We start from the raw sequence: 22,687 nt of genomic DNA on the forward strand, positions 1-22,687 counted from the left end.
CGCTTTGAATTATCTGTGGATTTTAGTGTAACCTGTCTTTCAATTTCGAGAAACGATAGAGAAATTTGTTGGCGTACGGCTTTAGTATTTGTGTTGTTTGCTGTATCTCGTTCTGTTATACTTCGTAGCTCGAAGAGGCAGGAAGTAAAGAAAGTCGCTACGTTGTATCTCGAATTGTAATCAAGAATTATCCTAGTTAATTGTTACAATTGATTGACTTCATTGTAGCGGGTATTTTGCTCGCACAATTTATTTCGCGTAAGAATTAAATTGACAATTCGGATTGTGAAATATCTTTTCGTCGCGGATTAATAACTGCTTCTTTACTTCAGATGCTTTGATTCCCGATACTCGCATCGTAAACTTAAAAGTGATTTATTCATTGCTACTTTCACATCAAGAATGCAAAATAACATGCGAGTTGCTGATTTCACTGAATTGCGTGACGAAAAGTCATACGGCACACGAATACTACTTTGTGCGTTTTGCGGTATTTTACGTCGCGTACGGGAGTGTCACGCGAAATTTCGCGCGATCGTAGTTAATTATTTTCTCGCGAGTGAATATTGTGTGAGTGCAACAAGGAAATCTGAGAGGAAGAGGAGGACTGGGAGGCATCGGACAATGGCGGAGCAACCACGCGGTGAGTGTATTATTATATATATTATTTGCTACTTGCAAAATTAATATCCACTCTTTCGTCTTATCTATTCAAATGATTTGAATATACATAAGAAGTGCAGTAGATCTACATTATGCAATAAACGGAATATTTATGTACATCGAATATATCGATGTGAAATAAAAATAAATTGTGGAAAAATAAAATAGGCGAAGAAAATTGACAATATCTGTTAATAGTTGATAGAGAGTGAGAGAGTGAGAGAAAGAGAGGCATGTAGCGCACGCAGTGCTGTTTTAGTAATATAAAGTTTACGATAATAATGAAAAAACTTGATGAAAAGCCAACAAGTAACTGATCGCAAGGAAGTAAAAATAATGTTAAAAATATTTTCGAAAAATTCGTAGGAAATTTATGACAAAATTTTTTTTCTTCTACCTTGGTTCGTCCAATGCGTTGCCGCAAATTGAATCTTCCCGTACGACAGGATACTTCATTATTTAGCAGCGGCTTCCGCCGGCTATTTGCAAAATTATTGTTACGGAATTGGGACGAGGGTGGCGTTCGAGCCACCAAAAGAAACGAGTTCACGTTCTTTTCCCAACCTCCATTTAGCTTCCCTCGTAAAGAACTGGAACATATATTCCTAGTAACGCGCATTTCTTTCGCGAGGCTGTATACCGTGAAACAATTGTACGAAGAAAATGTAATAAAGCTTACTTGGTATTTTACTTTGAAATTAAATTTATAAAAAATAAAATTATAAAAAAAAGAAGAAATAAGAACTTTTTCTGTAATATATTTATTCACATATAAAATACAAAAGCACTTTGAAATATCAAGGTATAAAATACAAGTCGAATTTACTTTTTTCTCGGTGAAAGATGAAAATTTCATAAAGTTCACGTACAATTGATTTATTTTATTGCATGCCACCGCGACATTCACGATTATTCTCGAAAATCCTTTACAACGACCATTTGCTTCAATCAAACAAGATTTCCGGCACATAATGGCAGCGATATGTCTTGCCATCGGGCGAAGACGGTCCTTTCGGAAAGGACACGGTTTCTTGCGTGCACACAAGCCGGCTAGATCCACCGGTGTCGACCCTGTCGACCGGAGGAGAATAAAACATTGCGGCTCGCCCCCCGCGAGACATCGGCGGATGATTTGTGAGTGGAAACAATAAGCGCCCCTTGCAATATTCATCACGAGAAGATCCCCCGTACAGTCCGCCGGAGTGCCGGCTGCTGGCACGTTCCAGCAAAAGAAGAAGAACTACCGGAACCAGGGTGGGGGATGTCCAGCTAAAAGTTTGATGGGTTACCGCGTACCCTAGGGAAAATGGCCGCAAGGCGCATTGCTAGGCACCTCGCGTGGCCGCGTCGCAGAACCTGAAGGATTTTGGGATTCTATCAAACTGGACAATGCAATAATGCGTCGTCCCCTTTCCACCGCTCTACGGTTATCACGTGAAAAATAGGCGTGCTGGGTGCTCCATCCCGCGGGATCATGTTCGGCAGGAACGCGTGATACGTTTAGTTTCGCGATACTGGATTGGCAGACGTAAAACGTAGCGCCGAAAATATATTTTTTCATCCTACTCGTTTCACTATTCCGCATGCATCGATTTTTCAGCGATAGTTATAGAAGGGAATGATTTATATTTCAACTACTTATATCCTCTTTGATAACAGGACTTTTTATTGATATCGCGAATCTTGCTGCAAAGACATTACGCTTACGTTATCTGTACAAGCTACATATATATATATATATATAAGTAGTTAATATCTCTGTATTTAATCATGAAAGAAACGAGTTATAACTTACATCTCGTACACGGTTCTAAAAGTCCAATATGTGTCCGAGGCCCATGGGGTTCTTCGCGGTCGTAACTATGTTCTTTCTCCATTCTCGGTTCTCAGAGACGAGATGTCGTTCAAACACATCTCGACCACGGGCAAACACAAATCTTAGATACTCCGGGACATTTTAAATTGGCCATTATACTATTTAACTTGAGGGACCGTTACGCACTGAGCCGAGGAAGGTCACAGGGTAGGAAGATCTCACTCGCGGTGCACAGGTTCCACACATGTAACTACCATTCAAACCAGAGCAAACAGCGTTAACCGTATTTGCCTACGTCCTTGGCGATCTAATGTCTTCACTCGTTGCCCAAAAGATATTAAAATTTCACGTCCACGACCGACGGATGAAAGTTTAACCGTTTGCTCCGTACTCGGTAAAATCACGCTCGAAAATTGCAGTTAATATCAATACGAAATTGTAATATTTCCATAATTTTTATAACTTTTTGCTCGACTGTGCCAGGGACAAAACTTTCTGTTCTTGGCTCGATCGTTCAACGCGACATCCTTAACTTTGGGCCGTCTTTCATTGACTGTGATAACCCACTGGGATTTCGACGTAATCTTGAAAGAGAATTCATAATTATCTTCACGGAGAATCTTCGATGGTCGAGTGCTTTCGGCTTCAGTAGTAAGGTAATTTCCTAGTCAAGTGATCAGAGCTTTATCTAAAGGTACACGCTATGTAGCCACAAAGTGTGTCTAGATCATTAATGATCAATTGAAAATTACAAGATAAGCTAGGGTAAATAGTCTACAGAAGTTTCCGCTACGCTTTTACGCTTAACTTACCGAGAAAGATGCGAGGAAATTGGCCAGTGTCGAACGTGCACCAGGAGCAAACAGAAGACAATGAGCCGAGGTTTTTAATCGAGTCTCCTGTTCCCCGCAGCGGAATTAACTCAAATTATACTGCACGATATCGTGCTCCCAATGCCGATTTAGAATTCATGCAGTCTTTTCAAAAAATCTCCATTGTGCACGGCGTAAGGGTAATATAACGACAACCGGCATAGCACGGATTGCCGGTGTTTTAAAAGATTTTCTCTTCATCACACTTATTTTACTTATAAAGATATGAACACAAATGCTTCGCTATCATTGTAGAACGATGGCTAACAATTATGAAATAAATTTGACAATTTAAAAAAGAGTTAATGGCACGTAATAAGTAACAATTTTATTTCAATTCTCGATTAAATAATAAGTAACTTTCTTTAAAATACATGTATCTATTGCAAAAGAGATATTTTTGTCGCGTGTACATACGTGAACGTCATATGTAGAATGAGTACATAAATATTTTCGTAATAAAGAAGTATTTTATTGTCGAAATAAAATGTTAATAAACGGTAAAATAAATAAATTGAGTCTCATAATAATACGTCGATTTTGCCGGCTATAAATGTCAACGATAAAATAGCACGCACTACGAAATGCAGAATACTGGTTTACGACGCGAACGTATACGAAACTCATAAAATCGCGACGGGCGGAAAACGAAAGAGGTCCTCCACGTCGGTTTCCATGGGACTGAGAAATAAAAATGAGTCTGTCGCTTCCCATATTAAGTGTAGGCAGCTACCGTCCAGGACACCCATGGGGCGCGAGCTGGATCGCAGCGACGTATTTAAATAAAACATTGTATCGCGCTGCAATTCACCCTCCTACCCTACGAATATCTGCTACCACGCCCTCCTACCAAATAAACAAATTAAGCTGCAACGGATATACCGCACTGCAGGGGCGACTTCGGTCCTTAACAAACTGCCCCGCATGTCCTCTTTGTAACGGGTATTTTCACTCTCCGAGTCACTGCTATTTCGCTTCGTAAGATTAGAATATCAACGGCCGTCCGTAAACTCAAATGAAATTGCATCAATGCGATGTACTTAATAAATATTCCAAGTCGTATGGATAAATTTTTGTCAGAATGTTGAGGATAGAAACGGTTATTTATGAATACAAAGTGAAGATTCGTTGCCTTTCAAAAATCATCCAACGCGATAGAAACGTGCGACTGGGAGTGGGGCATATTATAAGAAACGCTATATTCCTCAAGACGATCTGCTTCTTATAACGGTAAACGAAAAATAGTCAGTACGAAACGCCATTCACAACGACAAAGAAGCCGCTCGATGCGTCTCCCTGGTCCCCCGGGGAAGAGCAGAACGATTAATCAGCTGTTGGCGAGGCGGAGGAGAGCACGTCCCCGAGGATACAACGAAACTCGAACAATGTTTCTTTCCTTCGAACTGCGTGGTCGCTGGTGAATCGCGTGAAAACCACCGATTTTCTCGTGAAAGAAAGCCACGCGCATGAGGCCTTCGATGACTCTGCAATCGGTCCAAATATTTGACTTTTCCGAGTTCCACAAGAATGTTGGGTTGGATTTCGGTCAGGTACGCGCCCGTTGAGATTCTCTGGAGAGCGCGGATCATTGCGGTCTGTCGACTAAACGACATTTTTTTTGTCTACACACTGCGTTGCTTTGATACATTCTTCTTTTCTCAATTAGAATAAAATCAACCACTTCTGTGGACGATTCACGTAATATTTTATATCTGACAAGTAAATCTCTTACTACTCTCTAAAAGCCAATCAGTGGATTATTACTGAAAACAGTGAATATTCACTGATTCACACTGATTGAATAATTCAGTGCTGTACTCAGAGGAAAGTCCCCTGTTATGAGATAAACTTGTAATATAAGATAGCAGGGTTTTTGCTAAATTAATAGGCATCCTCTATTGGTTTCATCGTTAATTTATTGCCCTTGAAATGAAATCTGTTTAGTGGAAAATTCATCGTTAGATCGTGTAATCGTTGCGAATAAAGATTTGTAATTAAGTTTTGATGTTGAAAACCTGCTGTCACATATTAGAACCTTATCTCATGATAGAGGTCTTTCCTCTATAACTGTTTTCAGTGATAATGCACTGACTGGCTCTTAGAGAGTATACGTCGCGCGATGTAACATTCGAGTTGGCTACTTTACGCATTATTTTAAATATCCTTAGCCGCATGATAAAATCGCATACTCGCATGACGTGCAACGACTCGTACGAAACTCTCGGAAACGCGCGTCAGTTCTCATCAGCATGACCGTCACGAAAAAGATAGCGGCGAAACTCGCGAGCGAACGAAGTGCAAAGTACGTGAGCTATGCCGTGCGTCAGTTCGCCGCGCGAAAGCCTGAGATTTACGCGAGTTTTACATTCCTCGACACGACCAGGGCGATCCATCATTTACCCGTGTCCGACTCACAAAAGTATCATCCCCTATCGGCGGTAATCCCGCGGCTTCCCGCGTCTCGGGGCTAGCGCCAAAACTTTGGCGAAGAACTCTGGGTTTTTTTTCCCTTCGTTCCTACTTAGAACTTCCCCCGGCTCTCCCGCCCGGTCGCGGACATCCGACCGCTGGTGTCGTTGCTTCTTCTCGTCTCCCCCGACAGGAGAAGCCGACCGGAATGTTCTTGCATGTATCAAGGTGTCCTGCGCACGGGCAACGTCATCTCGCAGGAGAATACGAAAATCCCGCAAAGCAGCAACGGGGCCCCGGTGGCTTCCTAAGGCGCGCAGAAGCCGCGAGAGCCACGGAATTTCATGAGGACCGCCGAACCGCCACGATGAATATTTCTCCGGGTCCGCAGATTATCATACGAAATGAGATTGCGCTTGAATCATTGATAAAACCTCCGCGCGGCCAATGCCGTAGCTCTCGGGATGCGCGAGCCGCAAGTACCGAAAGCGACGACTGCGATTTTTCGCACCGCGAATCATCGTCGGTCCGGATACGACGGATGTTACCCGCCTCGCGCTGGAGGCATTCCTAGCTTCTTTTCTTTTTGGTCCTTTGATATTTGCAAAAAATTAGTAGATATCAATACTTTGATAATTAATACAAAGTATAATTGTTGAATATAATGTCGCATTCTTCCGAGGTGTGTTTCACGATTCTGAGGAACAGGCGTGTCATCTAAATATATGATACCAGATATATTCTTTAACATGTAATACCATGCTTTTTTACGGGTACTCAAGTACAGAAAATGAGAGAAACTTTTTAAATTATTAACATTACTTATGTTAATATTAAAAATTTTTACAACATAATTTTTATATCATATACTTATATTGTATTGTGTGGCAACATCCGAAGAAAATGCAAACGATAGGACACAATGGTCCATAGATATCGAAGATATAGTAGATCGATAATAGATCGAAGTAATTTACATTGGTTCCAGTATCCGCGTAACAAATTGACGCGTCTTATAATTACAAGCGGCATTTTGCCTCCCCGACAACGCGACAGCCCAGCCGCGATTTCGTACACCGAACGAATTCGGAACAGACGGGGACATACGATCGACGGAATGAGACGAATGCACAAACAGACGCACGTCATTTGTTCGACGTCCCTCGTCGTTGTTTGCATCCTGCATCCGACGCCCCAAATAATCGCGGCCGGTCCTTTTCACCCGCCGCGCTACCGAGCCTACCGACAAATTGCACCCGTGCCCCCCTGGGAATCCTACGAAGTTATGACCGAGGCTGACGACTTTCCGACTCCCGTAATTACCGTTCTACGCCCGTGCCCTCCCGAATTCGTCCCAAAAGTATTGGGAAACCTCGCGCGCGTGCACATAGGCATCATTCCCAAAATATAGTAGAGATTGGCAGCTAATCTACCGCCGACCCGTATCGCCGACAATTTCGCCGTGTAACTCAATCTTTCATCAAGCTTATTGCTTAAGACATAAAGCCTGACAAGGCATCCACCCTCTTATTTACAATAATATTCTTTTGAATGGGCGAAGATGTGCTTTCTTTTTAGTTACTGAGCAGTTTTAATTATCGACAAGTTTCAATTGTTGATACCTTCTTGAAAAATAATAACATTACTCGAGTTTTCTCTGTCCTCTTTTCGGGACGACGTTAAATCGACATAAATTAATAGTGAATTATCGAACGTGTCGCAAAAATGAAAATTACAGAAGACAAAAAGGCTCTAACAATGAGATGAAAAACGTACGAAATTGTGTATTGCGAATCATGTGACTGTACGCTCACCGAAAAACGCATATATCGCACTGTGCTGAAAAGAGCATAGAGCTACTTTGCCCCGACCGCATCTCCGATTTGAAAGCATCGGGGGGTACGAGGATTAATGGCGGCCGTACTTTCGGTACAATAATAAAAAGATATCGAAAGATGCGCGCGGTGCACGGCGGTGCAGCGTAGGTTCGCGCCCTCCGCGCCGATCCTGTGCATAGCCCGGCCGTCTTGCCGAGTGCGAAGGGGGTGGAGTGAGTAGGAATAGAGAGACAGCCGGGGTGTACTAGGGTTTTCAGGGGTATATAGGTGGAATATCGCAAGGAAAGGCGCACAGTGGTTGCGCGTACGGCCACCAGGGGCGTGTCCGGTACCGCCTTCGCAGCTTTCAACCCCCGTGAAATCCGCCAGCCGCCTGGGCCCCCACTCCGACGGGGCCACCTATGCACCTTAACTCTTAATTTGCAGGGACCTCGCTCTTAATTGCGGAGCACAGCTCCAACCTCCTGCACCTGCGCGATGAGAACGCGTGGCCGCGGCCATCCGTAAGGCCATCGACTTTCTAACGTCGCGTTAAGCAAACTCCAATCGCTTTTAGATTAATTTTGCAAGCCAAAGGGCTCCGTGCGATTCACTTTGCAAAATGAAGAATCGCGTAACGTGCCCAAGATGTGGCTTCATTAATGCAGTCATTTAAGATATTACTTATTGCATTTGTTAGAATTATGTGTTATACGTACGCTTTATTGGCACATAATTTTTCACACAAATCTGCAATATAATTTAAGTTATTTTCAATGTCGCGTTATATTACGGTGGAAAAAAATTAACAGCTTTGTAAGACTCAGTTATTATGTAACATGAAACGCGATCGTAATTCAACGACGTATCTTTATGATTCATACCTTAATACTTAGTTCTTCAAGTTCTGAGAGCCAAGGCGATATTTATCTTCATACAGTTTTAATATCGCCTGCAAAAACCGCTGTTCACTGTTCACCGCCTCCTCTCATAACGTGAGAATCTCTACATCTTTTGTCTCAATCTTTATCCACAACATGGCACTCCTATAAAATAAAGTCTCTTTTTGAAATTATCGTTTTGTGTTATGAAGTTTGTTCAATGTCGTGTATAATATAAAATGATTTATTATTTTAAAACGGTAAATTTACCTCATTATTCGTTACCAATTGCAAATAATATCAAAGCCGACGTATAGCAATTTTTATAGACGATGCATTATTCTTTTCGTCAAGTAATATATTACTGGATTATTCAATTGCATTATATTATTTTACAGAAGTTGTTATTCTCTCATTAAAATTTGTTAATATCAAAGATATTGATTTTGATGGATATTTATTTTATATAAACGTAGTTTTGAAAATATGTATTTATAATATTTATAATTGAGTAAATCTATAAATTTATAAAATTCCTTATCTGCATCATCGAAGTAACGTCAACAGAAAATGCTTAATTTTGTCGTAGAACTTTGCACAATTGTGGAAGATCTATGAAACATTCTATCGAGCACATTCGTTTCTTGTAATAATTTAAACTTATATAAGACGTTTTTTGTCTTTTAAAACTTGAAAATAAATTGGGATGCTGACAATCGTGTATTTTCAGCGGTGCCAACGACATCGCATGTGCGATAGAAAAATATGCTCGTGTATTATTTAGGGTCGCGACACACGGTGTCTCCGGAGACTCCACGGCAAGGCGGGAACCGACGTCACAGGTTTCCATCTATCCATCTGCATATGCTTTGAAACGTGGAATGCACGAAGAAGGTAGTACCCTACACGGATCTGATCTATACGCTTTCCTACTTCGAAATCGGGTAAACGTGAAAATCGGTACGCGATGAAAAATATCTCGAATGGCGACGAATATTTTACAAATAACGCATACGAACGCGACAGTTTCTCTATAGAACGGGAACATTTCTTTGGACTGTTGGAATAACATATACGACCAAAATTCACTGTTACTAAATGTAAAATATATATTTTCTCGCATTCTGCTAAAATGCATTTTGTTATACTTTTTAGTGAGTCACTGAATATTATTAGCTTTATTGTATATCCTGTTTCGAAACAAGCAAACTAATGCTTGAAATTATAGTTACATAATTATTAATTTTGCATTATTCTTTTACATACAAGTAATAAGTAAGTTTAATTGTTTGTTAAACTTTTCATTGTCTTCAAGACCAATATTTTGCAAAATAAAAAGTATCATCGTCATTGGTTCTCGCTGTTATTATAAAAACGTTATTTCGAAAGCAAATATGCGATTGTGAGACAAAACCGAAATGTCATAAGGGTTTGGTATCTAAGACTAATAGGATTGGGAGACCAATCAAAGTCTTGCCGGAAGTGAGAATGCCAAGCGGTTAACCCCGCGTAATAGAGGTCAGTTCCTTCGGGGCCAAAACTTGGACTTTGGAAACTGGTCTACCCCCTCGAAGAGTTCGTATCAGCTTCGAATCGTTTCACTATGGATTGTAACTTTGATTCGGTAAAACATAACTAAGTTATCTGGTAGCGGTATTAAGTGCATCAAATATTATACATTTCGACGATGAATATTAAATTTTTGTGCGCAGCACTGGACGAGAGTGTTTGACACACAGTAGCACTGAATTTTTGAAAAGCCGACAAATATATTTCACAGAATATTCAGTCTCGATAAAAATACAATATTTTTCGTGTGTCATAGATATTTCGTCTTATCTCGAAAAGAATTGGTCAGATCGCTGTAAATTTCAGCACAAGCGTTTCGCTTGCGCCGGCTCGATCAGAGAAGCGCAATGACACGGTCTCCTCAGCGGAGCTGAACGTGCTAAAAGGCTTTAATGATTTACGGAAAGTGTGATCGAACGAACGCGATCTCCAGCGCGGAACCACCGAGCGTGGGCCGTCCCGCGGGACGTTGAATTTCGGAGGAAAACCGAAAGGCGCGGTAGGTCGAGTTAGCGCTATAGCTGGCGGCACACAGTTGTAGCATGGTCTAAACCGACCTTTTCACTTCCTTCCCCTCGCTTTTCCGCGAGCGCAGTCACTGCCGCCAACTCTATTTATCAAGTACGTTTAATTTTTTCGTGGGCACAATCATACATCATCCTTGAGGCGTGATCCGGTTAGGATCGGAGGGTCGGGCTCGCTTCCACAGACGTGGTAGGATTACCAAGCGAGAAATTCACCGGAAAATGGCGTCCCGTCCTCCCCCTCGCGCGAATAACCGTGTTCTCCGTTGCAGCCCGGAATTGCCACTGATAGATCGACCGTGCCGGTCGCTCGGCAAAACTGTGCTGCCGAGGTCGCTACGTATAACATCATGCAGTTTTAAATCGAGCGAGAGGATAGCTCGGAATACTCGTGAAATATAAGTGAAGCTCGACGCCAAGATCGACGTGAGAGGTGCCGTCGAAAGAAACTTTTCAGAAAGTCGTTTCTATCTAGTCTGACGCCCCGTGTCGCGATATCGGTATCTCTCGATCGAGCCCGACCGCCGCGAATTGAAATGACACCTGACACGGATACGCAAAGTTATCCATTAGACGTTGTCGTACGCCAAGGAGAGCCAGCTAAGTATCCAAAGAATATTTAAATCCAAGAGTTTACCATGTCATTTTTTCAAGGCTTTGTAAATTTATTATTTATATACTTTATCCAACACCACCACGGTATCTTTAATGTTAATAAATTTCAATGGCGGAGAGATGCTATCTGTGAGACAAAACAATACGTCGCGACGAGAAATCTATATATTGTAAGTTGACGAATTTCACAATGCCCAAAAAATGTAAAAGCATATGGTGGAAACTCTATGAGCAAACTCTATAAGCATCTCGACGAGAGGTTCTTTAAGATCTGAATTGTTGAGTTCTTCGACATGGCCGTATGCCATCTTCTGTGTATAAGATCATGTCAGAAACGAAAAGGAAGGTTGCGGCTGGCAGAAGCCACGGTAGCTGCGGCTCAGCCCCGAGAAATTATGGCTCTTGTCACGGCTGTTCATTTGTAGATGGAGTTTTTGCTCCCCGAGGAGGCTGCCCCAATCACGAGCCGCGGAAATTGCACCCCCTCCCCATCCCCTTCCCTTACTTCGCCTACCCATCCTCTCACGAAGCCCCGAGAACCACCCCTTCCCTCCTCTCCGTTTTCCACCCTCTACCTTCGCCACCAACTTCCCCATCCCCTACTCACCCTACATTCTCGCCGACGCCTTACATCCTGATATCGTCGCGGATCTATTGATGCCCTTGCGCGGTCGTCTCGAGATGATTTATCGAAAATTGGAAAACTGACGATTGTCAATCGTCACCCCTTCCCCCGCATAAAAACCGTAAGGCTTGTGACTCTATTCTCTCGCACAGTAAATTTCCACCCTCGCCGTTACCACTAGGTTTATTATCGGAGACGTAGCACACATATTAAATGAACATGAAATATTGTTTTCAACTTTCCCCAGTAAAAATGTTTGAAAGCAAATGATGGAAATTATAGAATTTGTGTAGTAAATTATTAGTGTGCATAATATATTAAGTATTAATCGCATTCACGTGTTTCTCAAAGAAAAGAGATGTTACAACGACGTAGTCTGAAAAAAGTACACGCGCGAGATATACACTCTTCCTATCTAAACCGAGTAGCATTCTCGTAATTAAAGTAGAAGTATACCGGAGCAGGAGTGAGGAAACACGCGTCGCGAGAAAGAGATGGCGAGCGGAATCCATCACAATGCAGTAACGAAGGCATCAGCTGATGACACATTTTAATATCTTAAAACAGGAAGGCAGGAAGACTCTCTGCTTATTTCTCCTCGTCATACCTCGCCTCTCTGTCACCGCTGAGCAACAAAAGACCGCGTCATGCATTATCCTTCTGGTTTTCCAGCTTTCGTCGAGACGTAGTAGGGAAAGAAAAGGTAGAGAGGCCCCGTATCGGAGGGTGAAGGACACGGTGAGGGGGAGGAGATAGCGAGCGACGAGCAAAGTCCCCAGGTGGCTACAGAGTGCGATGATTAAGCTCGCATTTTAATCAAAGACCCGGAGTGAAAAGTCCTGTAGTATGGAGATGATAGGATTTCCCGTTTGATAAATCAAATCGGTATTTTGTGCCGCCCTGTGATAATACATTTTTTTTGTCCGCGGTAGGTGCCCTACCACCGCGCCCGCCCGCTCTTTTCGTTGATTTCATATCGAACTCTTCGTCGGCGGTGTCTTCCGCGTGATTCCGTATGGCAGCTATCCGTGATTTCTTCCACCGCCGCTCGTTGAAAAGATTCTTTCACCGCGCCGGGGTTTCCTCGGGGCCAGAATTGAAATCTCCACCGAATTACGAAAGAATTTCATCGGGTGTTCCTCGCATCTGAAAATACTTGGCGGACATAATTGTCATACATTTTTATAAGTATCTTTTGCTTATATACAGTGTATCCTTCTGTTACGTGCAATTGAAATTGTTGCTTGCACATTCCTGGACAGTGCGACAACTACTTGGACGAGAGGAGGTACCAGGATGAATTTCATGAACTAAATTATTATAACGGGCAAGGTGCGAGCAGTCGCGAGCTTTACGACTCCCAGCATTCTCGTATAGCTCCCTTAGCTAGTCGGCTACTTGGTCTGAGCTTTCCAACCCCCTCCCCTCCTCGCGTACAAGTCGCGCTGGCAAGACACGTCGCCATCATCCATACATTATGCACGGACTAATGCTGTTTTTATTCAACGATCTCCGCGCCGTATACACGTCAGTCGGCCCCATCTACGAGACACTAAACCCTCGGGCATCGTTCTTTACGGCGATATAATTTAATTTTTCAGATTTAAGGACCGCCTCTTCTTTCGCGTCCTTGTCTTCGCGCGATCCCCCGGGCGAAGAATTTCGCCGAAGAAGCTCGGAACGCGCGATTTTATAGTTTCTGGATTGGTCCGAAATGGCGAGGAAAGTCGAAAGAACGAATGCGCTTTTCTATTGTTGCAACCATTTAATTTGCCCGTGATGCTAAGAAATTAATTTCAATATTATAAATAGTACGCAGTCCAATCTCATAATCATATGCGTTTTGACGTGTGCTTCGACACACCTTATCACGACATTTATAGCCGGGACCCCTGAATGCCTGATGAGACTTGGTGCAAATTTCAAGATGTGCTCGAGACGGTTCTGCATTTCCAATGTGCCAATGCACTCCATCAGCGATCCTTTGAAAACTCGACGCTGGAATCCTGGATGCATGCACGTGGCGGCGCGTCGCTGGTGCCGTCGAATTTAAGAATACGAGTGACAACTCGTGCACTCCCCGGCAGACTCGCGCTAAGAATGCGGTGGAGGGAAGAAGAGGGAATAGGTGAGAGAAGCGGAGAGAGAGGCCTTCGAGAGATGCGAAAGAGCAAAAACCGGCGAGGATGGAGAAAGATGTTGCGTTCTCAAAGGGGACATACCGTGGATGATATTTTATTCTTGGCCCTCAAGCCCCTCCGCCACCTCGACATCTTCCAAGTCTCCTCAGTCCCGTTGATGCCGTTCTTGCCGCACCGCCGTAAGTAGCGCCAGCAAACGGGGCTCGAGGCCTGGTCTGATGGATTTCACGACTCCATGGGGTCCCCTCAATCCACACACTCGCCCTCACCCCTGACCTCACTCTCGTTCCAACCTCCACGCGCTTTTCCACACACGTTTTCACGTTTCCACGTATCCGCTCACGTTCACCGCAGTAAGTGCGGGGTGTCTTTCCTCGCCTCTACATCAGATCGACCGCCAAATTTTCGTCGCTTCTACCACGCGTTACTGGACCACCCGCTAAGATGTATCGGTCTCTGACGAACGCCAACGAGTGAGAAAATGTCGAAAGGGTGAATTCGATTCCGACATAAACGTTTCTTCCAGGAGATATCGAGTCTTTGTTACAGGACACTCTGGATAAATATTGTGTTTGAACGCAGAGATAAATGGACATTGAAGAATTTACGTGGTCGCGTCTTTATTAAAACAAAAGTAATTTTACATAGATAGAGATTATGTATAATTATTCACATTCTTTCAATGTGGCAGTATATACGGCGATAATTAGAATAATTTATTAGAACCAAGTGTTAAACGAATGATAATGTAGAGATTGTCGAAGCAGATGCATGATTACCGAAACAGCATCGTGGGGCGGTCAATAAAGCCGTGATATCGCCATCTCCTTGGACGATTCCTCTCACTTTTCCGCCGTACTTGGCAACACCATAGCACGGCGGAGGGAAGAAGCGTCGCCCGACGCAGGATACGACGGGAGGAGGTGCTATGGGAAATTCAAGGCAGGTGTAAAACCTTCCTTGGTGACAAATCCATCGGTCGTATTCCGTGGAATTTTCAATTATCGCCTAAATAAAATATCGGCCGGGGAAGGCGGCGGAAACGAGGAGCAGGGTGGTACGATATGACGTAAAACCGCCCTTACGGCACCTCTAACTGAATTGTACATGTCTCGACGGCACCCTTATACGATCGCATCTTGGCGGAAAAAAAAAGACGGCTCGTAAAATTACCGAGTAGCAGTAAACGCGGGAAGAAAGTACGGAATGACCGCGTTAAATTGCGATGGAGCCGTCAGTAGGAAAACTTGGCTCCCAAATGCCCTCCAAGCTCAAAAGATAAGCCTCGCGGCACCTCGAGAAGATTTCGCGATAAAACGCGAGTTCGTCAGCAACGATCTGTCTCGCGATGTATGTGCATTCAGGCACGAGGACCCGCGCATATCTACGGGCACACACATGTCGCAACGGCGCTTGCGACGGAGCCGGTCAAGCAGACGACGTTAAAGTTTTTAATATTTCCCGTAAACAGGCGGCATCTACCTCTGGGACGAAGTTTGAATTAGCAGAGACATATTCATACGAGGAGTTTGCATCGAGGGTCGTTCCTCGGAGGGCACTCCGTCATCTCACTGCTTCTCGCTCACCTCGTCTCTCCTCCGCGCTGTCCCATGGACGTCCTTAGGGAGAGGCTGGTCATTAATTAAGTCTTTTTGCAGACTGACCCGCACAAGTGGCAACGAAAGCTTAAAAAGCTTCCGGACTTCTATCTCGCCCGCCCGCCACTAATATCATCTTTCCTGCCGTCTGATACTTGATAATATTAGGGGGCGGTGTATTTGTTCGCTTTTTCTTTTGATAAGCAACACGCGACTCTCAGCCCAGGCTTTGAAAGTCTTTCTCATGCATATTTCAAGCGATATTATAATCTACGATCGCGATAAACGCAATAATGAAGATCGTCGGAACAAGGTATGAATATGAAGTGCTGCATACTGCACGGTAATCTACATCCGCTGCCCGACGGACATAGAGGATCTGAAACTTTGAAGAGGCCTGTAGATCTGTACAGGGTCGTAGAACGGTCGCGAGCGGGTTTCCTCGGCATGTTAGCAGCAAATTGTTAAGGGATAGGGAATATACCGTGTACGCGAACATGACATCGGTGCCGTGCTGGAACTCCGACAACGTACGTAGCGCATTGCGTTCGTTCACGTATGCAAATAAGGTCTGGACAGGCGCGAAAGACATGAAACGTAAAAGACATGAAACATACCACGAATATCAGATTAAAAAGGGTTCTATGCGTTTTATGCGTATCGACAATTTCGACGGAGAGTGCTTTTCCTTTCTGTTTATTTTTTTCCTTAAATTACTACGCGACTGAAATTTACGTGCGATTATAACGAATATAAATCGTCGGGAAGTCTGTTTTTATCGATGCAGAATTTGTGACAATCGGACACGGGGCTGGAGGAGGGGGATATTTTCGGCCGCGAGATAGCCTTCACCCTCTCACTATCGCCGCGGTCCAAACGAAACAAACAATATGTTAGCAACCCCCGACGATATTTCGAATTTGAATTTAAATAACTTGGCAGGATCGGCTCTGGGACTTTGGGACTACGCACGAACGTTCTTTCTCTCGTCCCCCGTTCTCTCTTTCTCTCTGTCGCGTTCTGCCGTTCTTCCATGTCACCCTCTTTTTCCCGCGACGGTTCTCGCTCCTCCCCTCTCTCTCTCTCTCTTCTATACGTGCCACGATGCTTGACACTTGCACATACGAACGTACGCGAAACCATATGTGACTTATAAAGTCGTTACTTTTCGTTACTCAGAGGTGGGACGGTGACCGTTTGTTAATTCTTAATTGATCTAATATTTATAATATCGTCCAGTCTCGGAGACCGTGCCAGATTTCCCCTGGTGGTCAGACTAACGGCGTCGCTGCTATATTGAAAAATATCGAGCCGAGCGAAATGTTTGCATTCCTTTGGTTTTTCACTCCTGCGCACTTTTTCTCTCGGGCATTTTTTGCTCTCTGACCCGGGCACGGCTTGATTAAAGTTTACACTGCACGCGTCGACAAATACCTTGTGCCGCGTAATTTTGCCGCGCGCTGATAGGATACCTCCTTCGGAAATGACTGTACTCGAAAGATCCTCCAAGATTAAGAATCACGCTGTATTTTTGATAACGCTATACTCACAACGTGCACATTTAATAATGTGTGAAATACATTTTATTCCTCCCAAAGCGAAAGATCCTTCGATCACGATGGCAATTATATGGATACAATTTACACGGCTGGCACGGTTTTATTCTGTTTCTATGTATAAACGTTTGCTTCGTCCTCGTGCCAGAAGCGGCCGCAAGCCGTCAAGATTTACCCGCGGGCGAGCAATGGCACGCGGCTCGTGCATTATTTCGTCAGCGAGATGGATCCGTCTTCGGGTAAATGGCATTTGGTAAGGACCGCCGAGTAAGTTGACGCCACGGCGAGCGTCGAGTGACAACGTTAATATTAGAGAATCCGGTTATCGCACGCTTAATATGCAAGGGTTAATATGAAGGCGCCCCCCAGGAGTCGTAAGGTGGTGGCACACGTATGCCGGCTACGTCCACGCAACCCTTTACCCGCGAGCAACCCGTGGCTAACACTCGCTGCATATTTCATATTTATATTAACCTGATTAAGACATGTTGCCCCGCGGCTTAATGCAGATATGTGGAGTTTGTTTCTGAACTGGCATTCATTTTAATGGAATTTGTAATTAAATGAACTATGCCGCGCCTCTTTCTCGTCTCGCTCGTTCGCGTGTGCACGCGGATCCGCGCCCCTCGCTTCGCCCGCGGACGTCGTAATCCTTTCAATCTCCGCGCGTTTTGCGCCGCGCAACGCGGCGAGACGGCACGGCGTAATCCGCTGGTCAGCATCGCCGGCAACGCGAACTGGGTCAACGTGCTTTCGAGAAGCGCGATGCGCCTAAAAAGCTTCCTGTGTACCTTCAACGCGTTTCTTCCCAAAAAAGGTTTCCATAACTTTTCACACGTCCGTTTATTACTGTTTCGCAGAAGCAAATGCGGCGACACACACGAAGACCCTATTTATCGTTCTTAACTCCCGAGTGACACAGATATTCCCTCGACGAACTTGATTGAATTCTCTATGAGATAACTTTTTACAGGCAGAAGTGCAGAATCCGAAAGAGGGGATTTGGAGTAAATCGTATCTCTCCACGTTCTTCCCGAGCAGCGATATTTAACGAGTGTCGTTGATAATGAATTCCGTTTGCTACGTGTACGTCGAGCGGTTCATGAATATTGCAAGTTAGAGCGCGCAGTATTATTCGGTTACGAGGCGTGATTAGCGTCTCCGTCAACTCGCATCAAACTTTCCCGATTAATCAACCTGGCCTGCCCCTACGGTGCCGCGTGCGCGCTCTCTCTCTCGTTCCCGCTCTCGCTCTTGTTCTCTCCTCCCCGTCCGCGGCCAACCCCTTCGCGGTGGTGACGATGCCACGGTAATGTAAACTAATTAAACTGGAGGCCAGGCACTAATGTGTCCATTATGTCGTCCTGCCCTCGGCCCAGCTTCGCACCGGACCCTCAAATCCTCCTCCCGTCCTTCCAGTTCCTTCGTTACCTCCCGCGGTTCGCTCCGCTTTTCCGCTTCCGTCCTTTACCACAATACGACAGAAACGTTGGGCTGCACAATAGCCAAAATTATCTGATTCCTTTCTATCCTTGGCCCCTTCGAAGGCCATTCAAGATCTTGCATAAACAAATTTCTTACTTTAAATTCCTTCTTAGTTAGATTTTAGGGACTTAAAAGTATCTTTGTATATTTTGCTTTAAGTTATTTTACAAGGATTTAACGCTGTGCGTCTATAATAAATCTTAATCAGATAGAGAAGCTGAGGATAATTGCCAAAGTAATTAAGTACGCCGCGCGTAAATTTCCTTTTCTTACGAAAAAGTGTTCGTCTTTAATAATTCGATTCACCAACCATCAGCGAGGGGCGCAACCATCCATTATTAACACTTCCATCTGTCGGTGTATCTTGCTAGAGCCCTCTCGATGCTGTATAATACGTTGCTACATCATATTACATGCTGCGACTGACCGTATGGCCAGTAAATAGTGTATTCTTAGAGAAAGGGATGTAAGTATAAATACAGCTGAAGGTGTTTGAAGACTTATGTAGCAATATTAAAGTGTTCACAAACGTCTTTCAATTTTGTTAAACCTATTAAGTAATATTAACGTTTTATTTTTATATGCAAAAGATTATTTGGCAAAATTTGCACAATTTACAGGCAGGGAATAAAAGTTTAAAATGCGAATAGCATCTACATGTAACATTTTTCCTTTCAATTCAGAGGATAAATTAACCTCTGCGGAGTCAGTCCCTTGCATCGCCACTTAGAAGTGTTTTATACTGCAAAGACTGCACCATGGCGTTTTAATCAAGTGCCACAGCATATTGCGCCCTAAGCTAAATGCGACTCTGTAACATCCCCTCCACGGGGGTTCCTCTTACAAATTGCTAGCTATCGTACCCCCCCCGTAGCAGTGTCAACGATACGTCATGTCTCTGAATGCCTGACTAGCGAATTCGGCATTAGAGCGCATTGTGCTGCTGTACCTGCTAAAGCTCATATATTGTATTATACTTGGTACACTCGTCTACCGGTTTTGCAACAATAATCATCGATCTGTTCGGAAAAACAGGTACCAATCATCCTTGAAAAAGTTTTCTTTCCTAAAAGAGTCAAGAAGTATTCAACTTCAAATAAATTGTACTAGATAAACACGAATAATAATTTACATATTTAGACAATATGCACACCAGACGAACTCATTAAATCATCTAAAGATACCCTCGATATAATAATTTACTTCTTTATAATTCTTCCAACAAGTCGCGTCGCAAGTTAAATATTAGAAGTATTTTCTTGATATTTTACATCAAGTTGAACTTTCAAGTTCGCGTATTACGACGAAAGGATGACTCGACACTTCAATTTATGAAAATGCACCCCGTTAATTCCAGTTAATCGCATTTTATTTGTTTGCTTCGATTGCACAAGAAAAAGAATGGCATATCGGTAGTCATTATAGTTTTATGCGCCAACTGTCGCTGCACAGCAGGTCCTATTTATAGGCGTAAAACAATTTTCAGCATAGAAAATCACGCGTTATAGTTTCGTATTATGGCATAACGGCGCGCCATTCAGTAGGGTGCGTGGGGTCACCATAGCATTCGTTACGCTAGTATTCATAAACCATCATAACTTTACTGGCGTGGGTTACAGTACAGTCCTCGTTACCTACTCCCTACCATCATGCAAAGCGCCACTAGCCTTTCGTCGCCAATGGGTGATCAGAATTAACTAAATTCTCGCAAGTGGTCAACCGTGATTCACCATTAAAGCGTTTCTTTCAAAAGTAATAAATAACTGCAACACAAACGATACATAGTATAAAAATTTTTTAAAAAGTTAATAAATCATGTTAATAAATAAGTCGAATTTAAAAGAAACTGTAGAAATTTCATAATATAAGGTAGAATTAACGATCGGATAAAGCTGTCTTATATTATCAGATTGTTCCCGTTATATTTTTGTCGATAATTCAGCAGAGTATTTCTCTTTCATGTTTATAACAAGATTAGTTTGAGACGTCCGCAGAGACTACCGCGTATTCAAGATAGTGTGTAAATGGATGTAAGCAATTAACTCCTTTTTAAACGTCGCTGATTTGTTTCACAATTTACAAAGATCTCTTTGTAAAGTACGCAAGCGTACCATTTTACATATCAGGAGTACTAAATATACAACATAATAAAGTTTTATTTTTTTAATGCATTTTTCATGCTGCGCGATTACAGATCTTCAAGTTGCAGAATGTTTTTCTTCCCTGTGGGGACAACTTTTTTTCCAAAGCTTGAACATATGAAATCACTTTTACACTCATTTTACATAAAACAACGCAGAGGAAGCTATACTCAATTATTATCGAAACGATATTTAATTACTGAAATTGACTCGATAATTTAATTATGAAATTAAAATATTATCTGTGCACATTTAAATAAAGTATATTTATTATATGGTATTGTATATCCAAATTTATAATTTAGAGTAATTTATAAAAAGTTAAATGTGCAAAGTTATAAGAATACCTTTGCTGATTCCATGATTGATTTTACAAAAATACAGTAACTGAAAATCGAATCCTTGGTGACGTGTCGGAAATCCATTTTCCTTTGTTTACGAGATCGTAAAGGGCTTTAAGGTCCCTAATATTCTCGAAAGTCGTAATATGTTAACACGTAGTCGGTCACGTCAGCATCATCATTAATCAAGCACAAGAGAGAGAGGTGCCTACCATTACTGTTTCACATTATGTTTCTCACTGTATTTACAACACCTATTCCAGAAGAGAAATATCGTATATGCAATATAAAATTAATGTTAATATACTAGCAGGTAAATGTGTTATACTTTTAGAGTAATTATATTTTTTTAATTATATAATATAAAAACAGGACAAACACACACTTTCACGTGCACGCACGCGCAAAATTATTTATCGATCTCATATCCGTGTACTTTGTAAAACAAGTAAAAATTGCAACAAATTGTAAAATTTATATAATTAAATTTTAAAAGCAAGCAGTTTATTTATTATATAAGGTAATAATTTTACCTACAAGGTGTAAATTTACAGACGTATGTAAATATACACCTTTAATAGATGGTCCCACTATAATAATTGTAATTTTACATATAATGTTTTTACAGTGTAGACATACAGACATATGCATTACCTTAAGTGAAAATTCGCTTCAAGGTGCAAAAATAAAAAAATTGTCATCTGATACTCACAGATTTCTTCGTGGTACTTTAATTCCAGATCTCGACAAGAGTACACGCACGAAACAGTATATAACTACGTCGACTACTATCCCGCCTCTTGTACACGTCCCGAACGATAGTTTGCCAGAGATACGGACGAGTCCTTCAGGACTCGCAAACCCAACGGCTGGCCACGGCGCCCACGGGAGAAACCCCAGGAACTATTCTCGAACAGTGAGGAGCAGCGGAACTTCCGAATCCTGCGAACTGCAACTACCGCAGTTATCCACGTCGCTGTTTTTGATAAGGATATTAATAAAGTTTAACACCCATGGCACTCGCACGATACCGACAGCGCACAAAGAGGGAGATAGGGCAACAGATGCTATAGGCAGAGAGAACGAAGTTCGGACACCATCGGGACGTGTAACATCCCTTAACGTCATACAGCGGCACGAATGTGATTGTCTTCGAGATTTTATGTTATAATACGTAAGTACATTTTTGTCTTTCGATATATCATTTTATGAAAATTGATACAGAAACTGCTATTGATTTTCAAACGTAACATATATGTATAATTAAGCCACGCTGATTTTGTGAATTTTTAAAGGTATCCATGAGAAAAATTGAGATTTACGATGGATGGTCAAAGCGTTCTATTTTTTTTTTACAGGACGTTGTCCACTTTCCTGCTCCATCGTCCCGCACCGCCGGTTCTCCAAGTGTACAGCTTTCAGCAGAGTCGGCAACAGGAGTTCCTGAAGTCGCGACGAAGGCACGAAGCCGGCTAGTGGCCCCCACAGGGGCTGTGCAGTGACTTTCGCCCCTATCTACCCTAAACCACGCTCTGGAAACGTCCCTCTACCCTCCTACGGGTAAGTCACATCGCCACCACCCTGGCTTGGATCCGACTTTTGAAAACGGTTTTCTCTCTTCACTCCTCTCACTG

General features: G+C 42.9%; 1 protein-coding gene across 1 annotated transcript; it reads left to right on the plus strand.

Moving 5' to 3' along the window:
• Positions 1-549: 549 nt before the first annotated feature.
• On the plus strand, positions 550-22,301 carry LOC105568013. The gene is made up of 2 exons (XM_012023351.1): positions 550-643; positions 21,794-22,301. The coding sequence occupies exons 1-2, from the start codon at positions 625-627 to the stop codon at positions 22,222-22,224; spliced, it is 450 nt and encodes a 149-aa protein (XP_011878741.1). The 5' UTR covers positions 550-624; the 3' UTR covers positions 22,225-22,301.
• The last annotated feature ends 386 nt before the right edge of the window (positions 22,302-22,687 follow it).

Source organism: Vollenhovia emeryi, unplaced genomic scaffold (assembly GCF_000949405.1).
Source record: "Vollenhovia emeryi isolate VEMERY1.0 unplaced genomic scaffold, V.emery_V1.0 DF939132.1, whole genome shotgun sequence".
Lineage (NCBI taxonomy): Eukaryota > Metazoa > Arthropoda > Insecta > Hymenoptera > Formicidae > Vollenhovia > Vollenhovia emeryi.